Source organism: Danio rerio, chromosome 8, assembly GCF_052040795.2.
Source record: "Danio rerio strain M-AB ecotype USA chromosome 8, GRCz13ab, whole genome shotgun sequence".
In the NCBI taxonomy this organism is placed as follows: Eukaryota; Metazoa; Chordata; class Actinopteri; order Cypriniformes; family Danionidae; genus Danio; species Danio rerio.
The window spans coordinates 59,192,637-59,212,355 of NC_141028.1; the positions used below are offsets into that span (position 1 = coordinate 59,192,637).

The 19,719-nt window shown below is 37.5% G+C and overlaps 1 protein-coding gene across 2 annotated transcripts; it reads left to right on the top strand.

The window, feature by feature from the left end:
* The first annotated feature begins 822 nt into the window (after positions 1-822).
* Positions 823-19,397, top strand: klhl22 (kelch-like family member 22). 2 transcript variants are annotated; one of them, XM_087265461.1, is made up of 8 exons: positions 823-2,180; positions 2,922-3,074; positions 4,018-4,875; positions 7,390-7,867; positions 10,201-10,610; positions 11,795-11,987; positions 12,384-12,617; positions 15,141-19,000. In XM_087265461.1, the coding sequence occupies exons 3-8, from the start codon at positions 4,655-4,657 to the stop codon at positions 15,480-15,482; spliced, it is 1,878 nt and encodes a 625-aa protein (XP_087121587.1). In that variant the 5' UTR covers positions 823-2,180; positions 2,922-3,074; positions 4,018-4,654; the 3' UTR covers positions 15,483-19,000. The 2 variants fall into 2 exon arrangements, with proteins under 2 accessions (XP_087121587.1, XP_087121586.1); XM_087265460.1 differs by lacking the exon at positions 2,922-3,074 and having other exon boundaries at positions 823-954; positions 4,589-4,875; positions 15,141-19,397.
* The last annotated feature ends 322 nt before the right edge of the window (positions 19,398-19,719 follow it).

A 19,719-nucleotide genomic window follows, 5' to 3' on the forward strand; every position in this document is an offset into this window, starting at 1 on the left:
GAATAGTCAACAGATTGAGGTGTGTAGTTAAAATTACAGAACCAATGAACTTAAAACTTTAATGTTCAAATTTAACACATTTTTCACGACACAGTAAGGTGAACGTGCGACTTCCTATTCATTAGCCAGTAATTGTGCTACAAAAACGAAAAGCGCTGCTTTTCCTTATGAAAATAAAGTTGGATTACATACCAAAACTAAATGTGTTTAACTGAAGTTATCTATATTTCCATCAGTTCTCCATTACAGACCCTCACCCTACACAAATTCCCGCCTAAACTCCATTAAGGCTGCGTCACATTTATAAATTAATTTTAATGTATAAATTTAACTACATTTGGTTTAAATTTATCAACTAAAAATATCGTTGTTTTTTTTTTGTTTATGAATATATAAACTAAATAAAAGTATAAACTAAAACGTATAAAATATAAAGCTAAACTTAGTTTAAATTTAGCCTTAAATGTTGTATATTCCCATATTACACCACGTTGGTGACGCATGGACAGATTTAGTTTTTTTTCCACAGTAAATTAATTGATATGTATCATTTAAACATTTTTGTTTTCCACCATTTCGTTTTGTTTGTTTTTTGAATACTTATAAATTTAGTATATATAAACTTATATATGATATCAATATTTATATATTACTGTAACCTAATTCAACCAGCGTCGCAGTGAAGTAGCCATAGATATTTACATATTTATATACATTTATATATCTATGTAAAGTAGCCCTCACGCGCTTTTCATTTGACAGCTGCTGATGACGTCATCATCTGTTTTGCTCTGCACACCGGAAGTACTGCCGTGACATCACGGAGAAACTCAACTGGCGTTCAAAAATCAAAACATCCCGAAACGTCCTCGTCGTTTTCATATTAATATTCATCATTTTCATCGAGTGACTGCAGTCATTAAACAGCTTGTTTTCGCCGTCAGACCTTTTCTGGTAAGTGCAACGAGTGTTGCAGAAATCACACACACACAACATCACACACAAACTCACAACATTTACTGTACTAGTTTATATAACGACCACACACTGCTGTCAGCTAAACAAAACATATCCATCAGTCTTTGTTATCGTTACTTTCTGCGAATGTTACTTTAATTCACTGGAGGACTAAACGCAGGCCAGTGTTTACATCGAAACATGATGAATGCCTAAAATGTGAAAGTAAAAGTAAAAAGGCCTAATGGCAATAAAAAACGCGGTTCTTTTGAGACAATTAATTATAAATTAACATTATGATTAACATTTCTTTGTGAGACAGTCATGACTTCGGTTTTGAGATAAAGTAGTATTTTTTAAACACACATTTTTTTTTAAACAGTGACAACTTACGACACGTTTTCCATATTGTTTACCACGCTAACGTTTACTTTCAATATTTAGTGAGAGCATGCAAGAAAGTATGACTTAGATAAACACTATTTACAGTTTTTTTCAATTATTCTCACATAATTTTGAAAACCGGGTTCTTTTTTCAAAGTATAATCACAATTATTCAAACAGCACACTCAATTTGGAGAATTCCTAGATTGTTTGCAAAATGACACACTTCAGTCAAAACATACACACTTCAGTCAAAACATATATGGCTGATTCCAGCGTTATGGATGTGACATTTGCAGTAAAAAAAAATTAAACGTATATACTCAGAGAAGGTATATGTTAACAGAATATTGAAATATCTGTTTATATTTTTCTTCCCCCTTAACCATGGAGTTCAGGCATCAAAAAATATCAGTATATTCATTCATTTTCTTGTCGGCTTAGTCCCTTTATTAATCCAGGGGGGACCACAGCGGAATGAACTGCCAACTTATCCAGCAAATTTTTACGCAGCGGATGCCCTTCCAGCCGCAACCCATCTCTAGGAAACATCCACACACACACACTCATACACTAAGGACAATTTAGCCTACCCAATTCACCTGTACTGCATATGTTTTGACTGTGGGGGAAACTGGAGCACCCGGAGGAAACCCACGCAAAGGCAGGGATAACATGCAAACTCCACACAGAAACACCAACTGAGCCGAGGTTCGAACCAGCGACTCAGCGACCTTTTTGCTGTGAGGCGACAGCACTACCTACTGCGCCACTGCCTCGCCCCAGTCTATTCAGGTGTTTTATATTTAAAATGACGGCAAAATGAATGCGTTACGGATGTGATAAAAGAAAGACATGAGTTTTGTGAGTTGACATACTTTGTGGAAATTCTGTGAATAAAAATGCACTTTTATTTATATATGTAGGATATAATAAGGATATATAAAGGATTAAAATATTACAAACCATATTATTTTCTAGCCTACGTGAATTTAAAAACCACTGCCTTCATACTTTCTTCATCTCGGCGGCTTTTTCAGTTCATTCAATTTGCTTTTGTATAATGTTATTATTATTAGCAGTATTTATTATATGCATGTTTATATTTGTTTTATTAAAAACAAGCTTAGATTTGTGCACCTGTCAAGTTTTAGACCATATGGGGCACAGCATGTGTATTTGGATGTAACTCAGGTTTTTGAGCACACTTGGTTATTATTGTTCCTTTATTCGTTTGCTGGAAATTAGAACTGAATTTAGAAATAGTTTTGAAACAAAGCTTTGTGCTTAACAAACAAAATTAATTATAGGCTTATTGATGTCTGTGCATACAAGTTTTCCCTATCCACGAGAGCGAAAGTGAAACTAGAGTTTGAGATGCCTTATCTCTCATTCTCGCACTGTAGATGCTCTGTTTTACTGTTTTCTTGCTAGTGAAATGCTCAGTTTTTCCACTTACACGTACTTTACGCTATGAAAATAGAAAATGCGCTCATGGCGTGACGCAGCTGGCTTTTAAAGGGAATGGAAGATGAGACTCTGATTGGTTTATTCTCAAAACACACCTATAACTCATTAAGAAAATAAACTCAACCCTTTTAGACGTTGCGCCACGGCGCAAAGTGGATTTTTCTGTCCTTATATTAGCAAAAGTGGATTCTGACACGCCCTGAAAGCGTTTGCACCCTGTGTTTTGCGCTTTGCGCATGGACCGTCAAAATAGAGCCCATAGTGTGTAATGTTGTGCAAATCTGTGGCAGTGTTTTTCTCCTTGGAGTAGAATTTTGCAATTGTGTGGATATTTTTATTTAGAGTGTAAACAATCGTAAAAAAACTGCGAATATAAAACCAACTTTACCTCAGTGACTTTGTTTACTGTTCATGACAGTATGTATGTATGGTATGTATGTATGGTAGTGTTAAATTGAGGTAAAGTTGCTTATACATTCACGCATTCAGACTTTCTCCTTAATATAATTTTCAGAAAAGTATTCTTTGCAAATTCTAAATAGTGAAATCATATCAGAAGCCATTGACTAATATTGTGCAACATTGTTTACCGTCAAATAAATAGTGCTAATATTTTTTTGATGTCATAATTACATGTGATTTCAGGCCGAATATTCAAAGTACCATGTCCACCTGTCAAGTTTTAGACCATATGGGGCACAGCATGTGTATTTGGATATAACTCAGGTTTTTGAGCACACTTCGTTATTATTGTTCGTTTATTTGTTTGCTGGAAATTAGAACTGAATTTAGAAATAGTTTTGAAACAAAGCTTTGCGCTTAACAAACAAAATTAATTATAGGCTTATTGATGTCTGTGCATACAAGTTTTCCCTATCCACGAGAGCGAAAGTGAAACTAGAGTTTGAGATGCCTTATCTCTCATTCTCGCACTGTAGATGCTCTGTTTTACTGTTTTCTTGCTAGTGAAATGCTCAGTTTTTCCACTTACACGTACTTTACGTTATGTAAATAGAAAATTCGCTCATGGCGTGACGCAGCTGGCTTTTAAAGGGAATGGAAGATGAGACTCTGATTGGTTTATTCTCAAAACACACCTAAAACTCATTAAGAAAATAAACTCAACCCTTTTAGACGTTGCGCCACGGCGCAAAGTGGATTTTTCTGTCCTTTTCTGCGCATGGACCGTCAAAATAGAGCCCATAGTGTGTAATGTTGTGCAAATCTGTGGCGGTGTTTTTCTCCTTGGAGTAGAATTTTGCAATTGTGTGGATATTTTTATTTAGAGTGTAAACAATCGTAAAAAAACTGCGAATATAAAACCAACTTTACCTCAGTGACTTTGTTTACTGTTCATGACAGTATGTCTTCCTGCTTTCATGGTAGTGTTATATTGAGGTAAAGTTGCTTATACATTCACGCATTCAGACTTTCTCCTTAATATAATTTCCAGAAAAGTACTCTTTGCAAATTCTAAATAGTGAAATCATATCAGAAGCCAATGACTAATATTGTGCAACATTGTTTACCGTCAAATAAATAGTGCTAATGTTGTTTTGATGTCATAATTACGTGTGATTTAGGGCCGGATATTCAAAGTACCATGGTAAACAATATAGGTAGCGTGTCACAAGTTGTCACTGACTGAATGTGCCAATATAAAGCCAACTTTACCTCAGTTAATGTTATCATGCTTGTCATATTTAGGTTCTATGATATCATCATATACCATCAGTTTTGTGTGTATTTTCTAACTTCTCTCCATTCTTTCTTTTAGCATTGGTGTGGAATTACGCACAAAAATGTGAGCAGGTTCACTTTCTGTTTGCATTATTGTGTCAAGATGGCTGATGATTTGGTCTCCTGCACGGTTGGAGGGGCCGTTCGCTCCGCTCAGCCCTGTGCCAAGCAGAAATATCGCAGCACCGCCCACTCACAGGGGCTGTTAGATGGGCTGCTTATGCTGCGACAAGGTGGTATTCTGTTTGACGTGGTGCTCTTGGTGGAAGGAAAACCCATCCAGGCTCACCGAATTCTCCTGGCGGCGTCGTGTGACTATTTTAGGTATGCATGACAGTCCTTACATGTTAGGAATGCTGAGACTATTATGTTTACCTGGCTTCATTAAATAAAAATAATATATATATATATATATATATATATATATATATATATATATATATATATATATATATATATATATATATATATATATATATGTATATATATATGTATATATATATAAATGTATATATATATGTATATATATATATATATATATGTATATATATATATATGTATATATATATATATAAATGTATATATATATGTATATATATATATATATATATATATATATATATATAAATGTATATATATATATGTATATATATAAATATATATATATATATATATATATGTGTGTGTGTGTGTGTGTGTCTGTATACATATATATATATATATATATATATATATATATATATATATATATATATATATATATATATATGATGGCCTATATATTTCTTTTATGAAAAAAATATGTATGTATATATTTTTTATGTTTCTCCAGATTTTTTCTAGTTTATTATAATTGTATTCAATATTTTCCCCTAACATCCTAATTTAAGCCTTAATTTTTGGACTATGATCTTTAAATTAGTTCCAGTTTTGGCTTTGGTGCTGACTAATGCAATGTATATTCACAAGTATGGAAATATATTATTGTAAAGGATCGTATAAAAAAAACAAATATTAAAAAAAGAGATCTGTAAGAGGTGTGATTTTTCATTTATAAAAGCAGTAAACACAGTAATTATTATGTAATAAAACATTTTTACAACTTCAGACTTTCATTTTTTGTTGTTAATTTAATATTAAATTTTTTTAATTTAATATTTAATATTTTAAGATATACTGTAATTTTGTCATGGCAAAGCTGAATTATTAACATGTGGTCCTTATTCAGAATTCATTATTTTATGATTTGCATGATGTGTTGCTTCATACTCTGAATACTATTTTTATTTAATAAAAAAACACCATCTAAATGAAATTAATTAAAACATTAAAAATGTCTTTATTGTCTCTTCTGACCAGTTTAATGTGCTAATGCTGATCACTTTATACATTCATTTGATTTTGGAATAAATTAATAATTAAATTTAGTAAATGAAAGTTTGTTTTGCCATAATTAATATGTGTATCATACATATTTATTATGAATATGTGACACACACACACACATAGAAACAAAACTCTACAAAGCTGTTTTGATAGATACTTAAATGTATATATGATTTGTATCATATACATGTACAGTTGAAGTCAGAATTATTAGCCCCACTGTTTTCACAATTTCTGTTTAACGGAAAGAAGATTTTTTTTTAACCCATTTCTTAACATAATAGTTTTAATAACTCATTTCTATTTTATGACAGTAAATAATATTTGACTAGATATTCTTCAAGACACTTCTATACAGCTTAAAGTGACATTTAAAGGCTTAACTTGGTTAAATAAGTTAACTAGGCAGGTTAGGGTAATTAGGCAAGTTACTCTATAAGGATGGTTTGTTCTGTAGACTATCGAATAAAATGTAGCTTAAAGGGGCTAATAATTTTGTCCTTAAAATTTAGTTTAAAAAATTTAAAACGGCTTTTATTCTAGATGAAATAAAACAAAGAAGACTTTCTCCAGAAGAAAAAATATTGTCAGACATACTGCGAAAATTTGCTCTGTTAAACACCTTTAAAAAGAAAATAAAAATTCAAAGAAATGCTAATAGTTCTGACTTTAACTGTAAATTTTATATCTACAAAAAAATAAAAAAATTTTATTAAATATATGCATGCATGTGTGTATTTATACATACATAATAAATATACACAGTACACGGTTGTTATTATAAAATTTATCACAAATATTAACATCAGTATTTTGGTATTGATATTAATATTGATATTTTAGCTTCACACAAGGGCACCAATTATGTAGTGATAAGTGAATGTGGTAACACTTTACAATAAGGTTCATTAGTTAATGCATTTACTTACATGAACTAATCATGAACACATGTACAGCATGTGAACATTTACTAATGCATTAATAACATCCAACTCCATGCTTGTTAACAGTAGTTAATGCACCATGAGTTAACATGAACTACTGTATTTTCATTAACTAACGTTAACTAACATGAACAAATACAGTAATTCATGTATTGTTCATTGTTTGTTCATGTTAGTAAATGCATTAATTAACATTAACTAATGCACCTTATTGTAAAGTGTGACAGTGAATGTATTACAAATATCAACTTCAGTATTTCTGCGTTAATATTCTAGCCTCTCGTAGGGCACCAAAACACACTTAAACTACGTCAAAACTATTTTTTATTTTGGATGCGATTCATTTTTGCTTAGCACTAATTCATTTTTAGGTAATATTAATGATATAAGTATTTTTTATTATTATTATTATTATCAAGATATATCAGCAAAAACGACTGCAAAACTACCAAGTTAATGAAATGAAGCTTGTATTTTACTTGAACGATTGTCTCGTCTGTGTGTTCAGGGGTATGTTTGCAGGTGGTTTGCGGGAGATGCAGCAGACTGAGATCCCTGTTCATGGGGTTTCATACACGGCCATGATGAAGCTGCTGGACTTCATCTACACCTCGGAGCTGGAGCTGGACTTGGACACGGTGCAGGAGGTGCTGTGTGCCGCCACGCTGCTGCAGGTCCAAGACGTGATCGGCTTCTGCTGCGACTTCTTGTTCTCCTGGCTGGACGATGACAACATCCTGGAGGTGGAGAAGCTGGCCGACATCTACGGGCTCCACCAGCTGGGGGAAAAGATTCGCTCATATCTGCTGAAGAACATCCAGACGTTTTCACGCACGCCGGTGTATCGGAAACTACCTGCAGAAAAGGTGTTGAGTGTGCTTTGTAGTAACGAGCTGGAAGTGGACTCGGAGAACGAGGTGTACGAAGCCGCACTTCACTACCATTACACTCCCGAACAGGTGGAGAAAGACCAGGTTTGCTTACAGGTGAGAAACACACTGCACTGGGCTGGATGTGGCTAGAGATAGAGTTAAAGTCAGAATTCTTAGCCCTCCTGTATATTTTATTTCTATGGAACAAAAGCAGTGCCAAAAGTATTGATTTAAAAAGCTTGTTGAATAGCACAAACTGAAAAAAATAATACACCGAATTATCAAGTTCTTGCATTTTAATGACTTGAATTCCAGGTTTTGTATTTTTAGGTTCTGAAATTTAACATATCTGTTTATTTAAGCTTTGAATATTTCAACTAAAAATATTTCAAACACGTTTTTTTACTTAAAAATTCACTAATTCATATTCAATTTACAGCTTTCACTTACAAAATACTCTTTAAAAATACGTTGTGTAATATAAAAAAGGTATTTTTTTTAGTTCATTTTATTTCAGTTCAAATATTCGCATCCATAAACTCAGTGGTTCAAATTCGACTGCTAAAATTCAATTTTATTTCACGCAATTTAACAATTTAATTTAAGATTTTTAACCCAGCAAATATTTCTTGTCGGCTTAGTCCCTTTATTAATCTGGGATCGCCACAGTGGAATGAACCACCAACTTTTCCAGCAAGTTTTTACGTAGCGGACGCCCTTCCAGCCGCAACCCATCTCTGGGAAACATTCACACATCCACACACACACAAATACACACAAAAACTCACTTACCCTCATACACAATTACAATTTAGCCTACCCAATTCACCTGTACCGCATGTCTTTGGACTGTGGGGGAAACCGGAGCACCCAGAGGAAACCCACGCGAACGCAGGGAGAACATGCAAACTCCGCATAGAAACGCCAACTGAGCCGAGGCTCGAACCAGCGACCCAGCGACCTTCTTGCTGTGAGGCGACAGCACTACCTACTGCGCCACTGCTTCGCCACCCAGCAAATAGGCAAGAAAAAAAGTTAATTAAGGCACAAAAGTAGAATTTAATATTAATATCAGTGTCTTGGACATAATGGTAATAAAATGAGTATGAGTAAAATGAGTAAATGATGTTTTGGTCATCTATATTTGCCCTTATGTAACGGAAGCCACTGTTTTGTGTGATGTTCTTATTAAATCTCTCTTAGCCCTGGCCATTGTGTTTATCTATTTTGTATTATTGTTATATTTTCTCTCTGGTTTCTCTTACGTTTATATTCTTTATCAGTCAATATTATACTTTACATCTATGGAAAAATTAGTTAATAAAGATAAAGGATGTGTAACATCATATTCGTCAAAAGACGATTAGTTTATATCCATGTAACTCCAGCGGTCCGAGCAGGGCGGAACGGGAGACAAATGCTCTGAGGAGGCTAAAGATTGCAGAACAACGTCTGTCGCTAGATCCGAGGAGTGTTTACGCGATCACCAGCTGGCTTCCATTCCATAAGGGCAAATATAGATGACCTGAATTTAAAAAAATTAAAAAACGCTTTTATTCTAGCCGAAATAAAACAAATAAGACTTTCTCCAGAAGAACAAAATATTATAGGAAATACTGTGAAAAAAATCCTGAATCTGTTCAACATCATTTGGCAACTATTCAACCCAAGCTCATTCTGAAAATGTAGTCCGGCGGACGTTTCTGGAGACAGCGGAATACGTCCCCTGGGGTATGTACGGCCGCGTTTATTTTTTTTCAAGCGAACGCTGCGGGGCGGTGTGACGCCGTTCCCTTTCGCGCTTACCTTACCTCCTTGTGGAGGGCTTCCCCGTTGCAACCCGTTTGTCCACTTAGCTCACCGTGTACCTCGGCAGGCTCGAGATGCCGAGAGGGGTCGACCACGGCGACCGTTTTAGAGTCCGGGGAAGAGCGGTTCCAGCAATCACGTAAGACAAAAACAGAATCCCAAAAATTAAGTGAACGAGTTTCATGACAGGGCGAGAACGCGGCGAAATCCGAAAACGCGGTGGAGTAAAAAAATAATCAGGGCTTTTGTTTTTTTTGGACGGCTTTTGTGAACTGTTGCTCGGGTTAAGGGAAGCGAGCGGGCGGGCTTGCGGGTTGATCGGTAAAATTGGTTGGGTTCGGGAAAGGAGGAGGGCGAGTCGGCCGATTGGCTGGTCACGCAGTCAATCATTCGGTCAGTCGGACGGCGGCCTCCGGCGGGTTCGCGCCCGCGAGAGGCGTCTGAGGTGCGAAAAAGCGTGCAACAGCTACCTCTCGCGGATTCGCGAAAACAAAAACTGCAGCGTACCCGCCGGGACGTATTCTGCGGTCTCCAGAAACGTCCGTGGGACTACGTTTCCACAATGAGCCTGGGTTGCAACTATTTGTATAAATCATTTTGACTTCAACTGTATATTTATGAATGTTGTTGTACTTCAGGAACCGCTGCGGATGTTGGAGGCGGTGCGGTTCTGTCTGATGGAGAAGCACGTTTTGCAGCGTTTGCACAGTCGGTTAAAGCAGTGCCCGCTGCGGGACTCGGTGGCTGCCGCTCTGCGTTACCACAGTCAGGAGCTTTGGCAGCCGGTGATGCAAACCCCGCTCACTCTGCCCCGCTGCAGCTCCCAGTGCATTGTGGGATTTGGTGGCATGTATGCATCGAGTGCGCTGGTGGACAATGAAGAGCGCTTTCAGGTCTTCCACCCATCCTGGAGCGAGTGGCGGAGCCTGGCGGCAGAGCGCGCTCCGCGCATGTCCAACATGGGCATCGCTGTGCTCAATAACTTTGTGTATTTAATCGGCGGGGACAAAAACACCAGCGGCTTCCGGGCTGAAGCTCGATGCTGGAGGTGAGTTAAGATCAACATTCATTCATTCATTTTAATAACTCATTTGTAATAACTGATTTTTTTTCTTTGCCATGATAACAGCCATTATATTTGACTAGATATTCTTCAAGATACTAGTGTTCAGCATTTAAAGTCGTAACTAGATTAATTAGGGTAAGGCAAGGCAAGGCAAGTTTATTTATATAGCACATTTCATACACAGTGGCAATTCAAAGTGCTTTACATAAACAAGAATAAAAGAAACAAGTAAAATAAAAATAAAAACAAATAATAAAAATGCGTAAAAAAAAAACATAAAAACAGGTAAAATGTGATATAAAAGAATGAAGAAGAAGAGAAAAACATGATAGTGCAATCTGTCGGACGCAGCACAGTGCTCATTCAGTAAAGGCACAGCTACACAGATGTGTTTTCAGTCTTGATTTGAATGTGGCTAATGTTGGAGCACATCTGATCATTTCTGGAAGCTGATTCCAGCAGCGAGGGGCGTAGTGGCTGAAGGCAGATTCACCCTGCTTTGACTGAACTCTTGGAGCTTCTAGTTTATATGATCCTAAAGATCTGAGTGATCTGTTGGGTTTGTATTCAGTGAGCATATCTGTAATGTATTTAGGTCCTAGGCCATTTAGTGATTTATAGACCAGTAATAATACTTTAAAATCTATTCTGAATGTAACTGGCACCCAGTGTAAAGACCTGAGGACAGGTGTGATGTGCTCTGATTTTCTGGTTCTGGTCAGAATTCTGGCAGCAGCGTTCTGGATGAGCTGTAACTGTCTGACTGTCTTTTTAGGAAGACCAGTGAGGAGTCCATTACAGTAATCCGCCCTGCTGCTGATAAAAGCATGAACAAGTTTTTCTAAATCTTCACTAGATACATGAATGAATTCCCTGAATGAAAGAGCCAAACTGCAGTTAAAGTTTAATAATTTGGCAAATAATTCGACAACAGATGGTCATGTAAACACAGTCACATTGTTCGCTGTGGTTGTGTGTTTTGACTCTGAAATTCAGCTTACCCAAATAGACACTCCCACACCAAGCCTCTTTTCTTCCTCCGACACTCCCCCCTAAACAGAGCTGGACACGCCCACTTTTCTGACTTTTTCCAAAGTAGAGGTGTGAAACGAGGGGGTTTCATGGCCCTTTAACAGTATTTGTTTTCTCACGATCTTCTCGTGAAGGTACGATCCTCGCCAAAACAGCTGGTGTACAGTGGAGTCTCTCCGGCAGCAGCACGCGGATCATTGCGTCTGTGTGGTCGATAAATACATCTACGCCATCGGAGGACGAGACTACACCAATGAGCTGGACTGTGTGGAGAGATACAACCCACAGACCAACACATGGGAGTTCATGGCGCCGCTCAAACGAGAGGTCAGGCTTTCTGAAGGAAAATGCACTGCTGTTTATTATGATGGTAGAAATGGCAACTTTATAGATAATAAATACAGCATCACTTGAGTCATGGCTGGCAGGAGGCTGATTGTGACATCTTTGCACCTTCTTTACAATGCATATCATTTCTTATTCCTGTAAACTATTGTGTGCTTAAACATTCAAGTACACTTCAGACCTGCCTTTCTCAAAACCTTCTTCTTAATGCCATATCATTCTTAAATTGTACCTTAAGCTGTACCTTATCGTTAATATGTGTTTCCAGAAGCTATCTCAGTTAAGTATACCCTTTAACAACAACAACGAGTTTACTAGTTTGGCTCTTAATTTTGCTATTTAACTGTATGTTGACGCTCTGCATGGCTGTGTCTGCAGGTCTATGCTCATGCTGGCGCAGTGATTGATGGGAAGATCTACATATCGTGCGGCCGGCGGGGAATGGCGTATCTGAAGGAGACGTACTGTTATGATCCCGGCAGTAATCATTGGAGTGTGTGTGCTGAGGGTCCGGTGGAACGAGCCTGGCATGGCATGGCAGCCCTCAACGAGCGGGCTTACGTAATGGGAGGAAGCAACGATAGCTGCGGATACAGAAGAGACGTACTGAAGGTACTCCATCTGCTGTTAGACATATGCCCAAATTCAATATATCATGATAATTAATATGCACAATATTGATATCGGCATGTTACTATAATCAATATATCGAAGTATCGTGTAATACTTGGAAATGACCTCAATCATTTTTGCCATTGTAATATATTTTTACAAATTCACAAATAATGCTAAAGCCATATTACAATGACATTTACGTGCTACCTCAGCTGTGTCAAAAGTTTATAATTGGATATTAACCTAATAAGACAATATATTATATATTTAATAAGACATTTACCTATTTAACATCAAATCATAGAATCTAAATAATCTTAAGAATAATAAGTATTTTAAAGTGCTTATGGCTATTTGCATTATCATGCTGTTATATAATCATTATATAATAATCAGTGGCATAAAATGATCACAAAGGCCCCTATCATACACCCGGTGCAGTGTGGCGCAAGGCGTGGTGCAGTAGTCTTTTGGTAGTTTCAGCTTGGCGCAAGAGTCGTTTTGAGGCGTTGCGCTATGCTGTTTAAATAGCAAATGCATTAGCGCTCATTTGTGCGCCCATAGGCGTTCTGGTCTAAAAAGGAAGGCGTTCTGAGGCGCACTGCTGGCGCGTTGCTATTTTGAGAAACTATAATAGATTTTTCATTAGACCAAAACAAACCCGGTCTAAACTCCAGCGCAGAGTTGCACCTCGCTTACACACTGCTTAATACACACAAGAGAGCAATAGGCAAATATCTTTACATATGAAAAAAATTAAATATTAAGGATATATATAGGATATAATAAGAATAGATATAAATATAAAGGATTAAAATATCACAAAACATATTATTTTCTAGCCTACATAAATATGAAAAATCACTGCTTTTATGTCTTCTTCATCTCGGGAGGCTTTTTCAGTTTATTCGTGACAATTTGCTTTTGTATAATGTTATTATTATTAGCAGTATTATTTATTATATCAATATTTATATTTGTTTTATTAAAAACAAGCTTAGATTTGCCCACCTGTCAGGTTTTAGACCATATGGGGCACAGCATGTGTTTTAGGATTTAACTCAGGTTTTTGAGCACATTTTGTTATTGTTGTTCATTTATTTGTTTGCTGGAAATTAGAACTGAATTTAGAAATAGTTTTGAAACGAATATTTGCGCTTAACAAATGAAATTAATTATTTATAGGCTAATTGATGTCTGTGCATAAAGGTTTCCCTATCCAAGAGTGAATGTGAAAGTGATCCATTATCTCTCATTCTCACGCAGTAGATGCTCTGTTTAACTGTTTTCTGTTAATAAACTGTTAACTGTTAGCTGGTGAAATGCTCATTTTTTCCACTTAGACTTACTTTACGTCCTGTAAATAGCGAATGCGCTCTTGGCGTGACGCAGCTGGCTCTTAAAGGGAATGGGAGATGAGACTCTGATTGGTTTATTCTCAAAACACACCTATAACTCATTAAGAAAATAAACTCAACCCTTTTAGATCATGCGCCACGGCGCAAAGCAGGTTTTCCCGTCCTTAAATTAGCAAAAACGTGTCCTGACACGCCCTGAAATCGTTTGCGCCCTGCGTTTTGCGCTCTGCGCATGGACCGTCAAAATAGAGCCCAAAATGGCAATAATATCTCTTATGGCAACAATTTCTGTGACAATATATCACCCCGCAAACATTCTTTATCGTGATAAGCCTAGATATTATTAGCGCTTCAAAATGCGGTAAATAATTATTTATTATTTTAAAATTTTAAGACTATTTACATTGTATTTGCAGTGGTGCTCATAATAGTGCCACATGCTTACAGACTTTATTGCAGTTTAATACAGATAACACTGTTGAAGTTCAGTTCATTTGAATTCAGATCAGTGTTATGCGAATATCAGGACGATTCAACGGATATAAAATCAGCACATAGAGCCAAGTAGATGTTATAACAGAGACTGTGTCTAAACCTCAGAATATATAAAACTTCTAAAGCCTTTAAAAGATTATAATTGAATGAATGTTCATCAAATTAAAAATTTAAATAAACAAAAGATAAATCTCGTATTAAAGTTAGATGTACTCTGTTTAACAGAACAACTGAATGAAACCAAATAATATCATGACCTTAAATGAGTCTACACCTAATGAACATCATTATAGACATAAGAGTCGTCTTAAAGGAAAAGGTGGAGGCGTTGCTATAATACATAGTAATATCTTCACTATATCTCAGCGATCTGTTTTCAGTACAATTCATTATGCATATATAACAGTGTAGAATGTAAACAATAAAGCTCAATCTAAATTGATATTGGCTTCTGTATATAAGCCTCCAGGGCACCACAAAAGAATTTCAGATTTCCTATCTGAAATAGATTTGGCTACAGATAAATATATGACATAATGATTGACGGTAATTGTTTAGCATGCTCCCTTCAAAGATGTCCATATACTGTAGTAGACAACAAAGCAGCACACTAGATTTGCTCTATTGATTTCAGTGTTTAAGTAGGATTATCTTTCTATATGTCTAGGTGGCGTGTTATAACCCAACAGCAGATGTGTGGTCAGTGGTCAGTCCACTGCCAGCAGGACATGGAGAGCCCGGTACTGCCGTCCTCGATGGTCGCATCTACATTCTGGGTGGACGGTCGCATGATAAAGGCAGTCGAATGAAGTACGTCCACATTTATCATGCGGACGAGGACCGATGGGAGAGCGGCACGGCTCTGGAGGACCGCGTATCCGGACTTTCAGCCTGTGTGCTGCTTTTGCCTCGAGCAGCAATGGCTCAGGCTCACAGTTGGGAGCAAAGAGCCAAAGCATCATGGGAAGAGGTGGACTGGGACGACTCGGACAACTCCAGCGAAGACTAATGGCATTAGCGCAGCTCAGGTAGGCCAGAAAAATCACAAAGTGAGGGAAAGACAGGCTTTATGACCTTGGAGAGTATTTAAAATTCCACTGATCTTGAATGGGTCACGTTTTGGGGGCGTTTTAGTTTGATTATTATTATTGAAAAGCGGTAGCCGTGTTTCCATGCAAAGATGCGAATTACATTTGGAATAATGCATGAAATATTTGCGAATAAAGCAGCGTTTTTATCAAATTAGTCAAAAAGGAGGAGGGCCGGAGCAGGGGGTAGCGCTGTAGCCTCACTGCAAGAAGGTCGCAGGTTCGAGCCTCTGATGGTGGTTGAGTTTGCAGCTGAATATTATTCAAGTCAAGTCATGTTAAAATTTATTTATAAAGTGCTTTTTAAAACAACAAGTGCTTACCAAAGTGCTGTACACTAGAGATGCGCGGATGGCGGTTACAGCTGCGGATAAACCGCGGATGGGGCGGATGACGTGACGAAAAATTAAATTTTAATTATATTCGGGCGGGTGGTGGGCGGTTGTACTGTTTTTGTACACATAGCTGGCGCACCAACGAAAAAGCCTAGGACTGACTTCACAGAATGAGAGAAGGAATCGGATACACTAATTCTGGATGAAGTACAGAAGTATTCCTTTACAAACTTCCGTATAGACGGATCAGCAGAGGAAAATCTACTTTCCTTTTAGGAGAAACAAGGCAGTCATTCCCACGACTACAGCTCCTTGCCAAGAGAATTCTATGCATTCCAGCAACAAGTGCTGCGAGCGAGCGCTCCTTCAGCGCAGCCGGGCGCATTGAGGCCATGCGCTCTCGTCTGAATGTTGAAATGATGTGTCAAAATGCGTTTTCTATTAGGCTACAATAATAGTAAAAAAATTGTACAGTACAGTCCATTTAATTTAGGCTATTTATTTATTTTTGTCCCTGTGCGCCAATTGGAGACGGAGTTCACTGCTGATATTCTGAGAGCTTTATAGGGGTGCTTCTCATTTCTTATTTGTGTATCCTCGTTTCCTTTCCTTGCTTTCTTTCCTCGTCTTTCCACCCCTATAGGATGCGAGGGTAGGACGCAAGGAAAAGACTAAAGGACCGAGGAATTGAATCAAATGAAACGGCACGTCCTCGTATTGTTTAGCTTCACTTCAAAGCGTCAATTAATGCTGCATTGACTTGCACGTTTGAATTAACTACATGTCATTAAAGTCATTGTCTATTTTCTAATAATCAATAAAGAAACATTCATTTAATAATAAAAAGGAATAAGCCATTCAAATAAAGAGCTCAGTCAGCAGATGGCGGGCGGGTGCGGTTTTAAAATTTGGTCGAAAATGTTAGTGCGGATGGATGGCGGACGGATGATGAGTTTTGTGATGCGGTTGCGGATGAAATAATAGCCCATCCGCGCATCTCTACTGTACACACATACACCATCTAAAACAAAGGACTAATACAACAGACACATGACTCTCATATGGTATTAAAAGCCAAAGAGTAAAAGTGGGTTTTAAGACTAGATTTAAAAACAGAAAGGGTTGCGGCCTGCCTAACATGGGGAGGCAAATTAGGCCCCGTTCACACAAGTGCGTTTTAGTTTCAAAACAAAACGATCTGCGTCCACACTAGCGTTTCACCTAGCGTTTCTGAACATATGTCCGTCCACACTACGCCACCAAAAACGTATATCACGTGACCATTCGCACACTCTGGGCATGAGCGTTCTAGTATAAACAGGAAGCATGCGTCTCGCTCGACATTTGGTTATTGTTAGTCAACAAACGCCGGTTGAACAATGAACGCGATGGCAAAGAAAGCAAGAGAGGTATTTTTGTGGACAGACGACGAGGTCGAGTTGTACTAAACGTAACAAATGAATAACTACACAATGGCACCTAAAACAGACAATAGTGCAAACAACGCTCCCATGTCTGTGTCCGTGTTGTTGTTTACAGTGAAGGCTGGTCTGCTGTCTTCCAGTAGCGTTAAAGCCATGTGTTATAGTCATGTGATAGGGGCTTGACGAATAAGGGAAGGATACGCAATGGCACAAAAGCCCCAATCAGGTAGCGAATCTCAGCAGCCCCGCCTCCGTTTACAGATGTCTCCGTTTTCTCCCATCCACACTGAGACAGAGCAGCAGCATTTCCGAATGAAAACGGCCTCTTCAGCGTTTCCAAAACGCTCCGTTTTCTGCGCTCGAAAACTCCGGCGTAACCGTAGCAAAACTTATGCGTTTTCAAACTAAAACGCATTAGTGTAAACGGTGACGCAGTGGCGCAGTGGGTAGTGCGGTTTGCCTCACAGCAAGAAGGTTGCTGGGTTGTTGGTTCGAGCTATGACTGGGTCAGTTGGCGTTTCTGTGTGGAGTTAGCTTGTTCTCCGGTGTTCTTTGGTGCTCCGGTTTCCCCCACTGTCCAAAGACATGCAGTACAGGTGAATTGGTTAAATTGTCTAAATTAAATTGTCTAAAAATTAAATTGGCTAAATTGTCCGTAGTGTACGAGTCAGTGTGTGTGTGAATGAGTGTGTGTGTGGATGTTTCCAAGAGATGGGTTGCGGCTGGAAGGGTATCCGCTGCGTAAAAACTTGCTGGATAAGTTGGCTGGGCGACTCCGGATTAATAAAGGGACTAAGCCGAAAAGAAAACAAATGAATGAGTTGACACAAAAATACACAAGAAGAGACTTTCACTTCACGCATAGTTTGTGAATGAACAGACTTGCGTGTACGAGTTGCAGATGTGGTTATGAGGCTGAATTTGAAGTAATCAATCAGAGAACAGAAGAAAGTGTATTACTTTGATAATTTAATATGGCATATTATTAATGAAATTCCAAAATTATAGTATAATTTTTATTATTAATTTCTGGGGATTAATTATTTGTTAATTTCTCGCGGCCCACCAGCAGGATCGCTGAAGCCCACCGGTGGAGAATCCCTGATCTAGGCGTTTCCATAAAGCAGATTTTCATGTGATATTCTAAAATGCGCATAAAAATTGGTGGATGGAAACATAGCTATCGTGTGTTACCTAGAAGTCTTGAATTTAGCCAGAAGGTTGAATTTATTACAATGCATTAATTGTTGCTACCACTGTAACTGAAGGTAAGTTGGAAATGTTTGGGTTTAGATTATCTCCAAATTCTTCTTTTTCCTGTTTGTGGGTTAAATGTACGGACTCGTTTTTGTTTCGTTTTGTCTTTACATCCGAATCTTCGTTCGGAGTTATGGGAAACGGGGATGCAAACACTGTACATGCACTTTACAAATGCAAACGATTTGATTTTGTTGACAGTGCCTTTATTTTACAGATGTGTTTTGGTAAGTCCGATGCCTTTTTTTATTAAGAGATTTGAATTTAGTGCAATACTGTTTTTCAGAATGACAGAATTGTTGAATAGGATTCGGTGTTCAGTGGTTGGCAACCTTCAGAGTGAAAATAGTATGTATAATATAGATTATATATCAATATTATTCATATTTGAGATGTTGAAGTCAGACACTCCAGCAAATGTAACTAAAAAGGATTGAACTATAGTTTATGAAAGTGGGGAGGCATGGTGGCTCAGTGGTTAGCACTGTCGCTTCACAGCAAGAAGGTCGCTGGTTCGACTCCCTACTGGGTCAGTTGGCATTTCTGTGTGGAGTTTGCATGTTCTCCCAGTGTTGGCGTGGGTTTCCTCCGGGTGCTCCGGTTTCCCCACACAGTCCGAAAACAGTCTCTTTAAGAGAATTGAATAAACTAAATTGGCCGTAGTGTGCATGTGAATGAGTGTGTATAGATGTTTCCTAGTACTGGGTTGCAGCTGGAAGGGCATTCGCTGTGTAAAACATATGCTAGATAAGTTGGCGGTTCATTCCGCTGTGGTGACCCTAGATGAATAAAGAGACTAAGCCAAAGGAAAAAGAAAAAATGAATAAATATATATATATATATATATATATATATATATATATATATATATATATATATATTAGTCCATATTTGAGATGTTTAAGTTAGAGACTGATATGAACAAATCCTGAACCATCTGAACCAAATAATACAAATAACGTGTATGTTTTCAAGCGTCCAAAGACACCTTTTAATGTAGTTTATTCTCATATATTTATAAAATATATGAAAAAAATAACAATCTTTAATTTTTTACCATGATTAACAGAACGTCAATTGGTTCCAAACTATTTTACAATTCTTTTTTTCTACTAAAGAAGATATTTTGTAGAAAGCTGAAA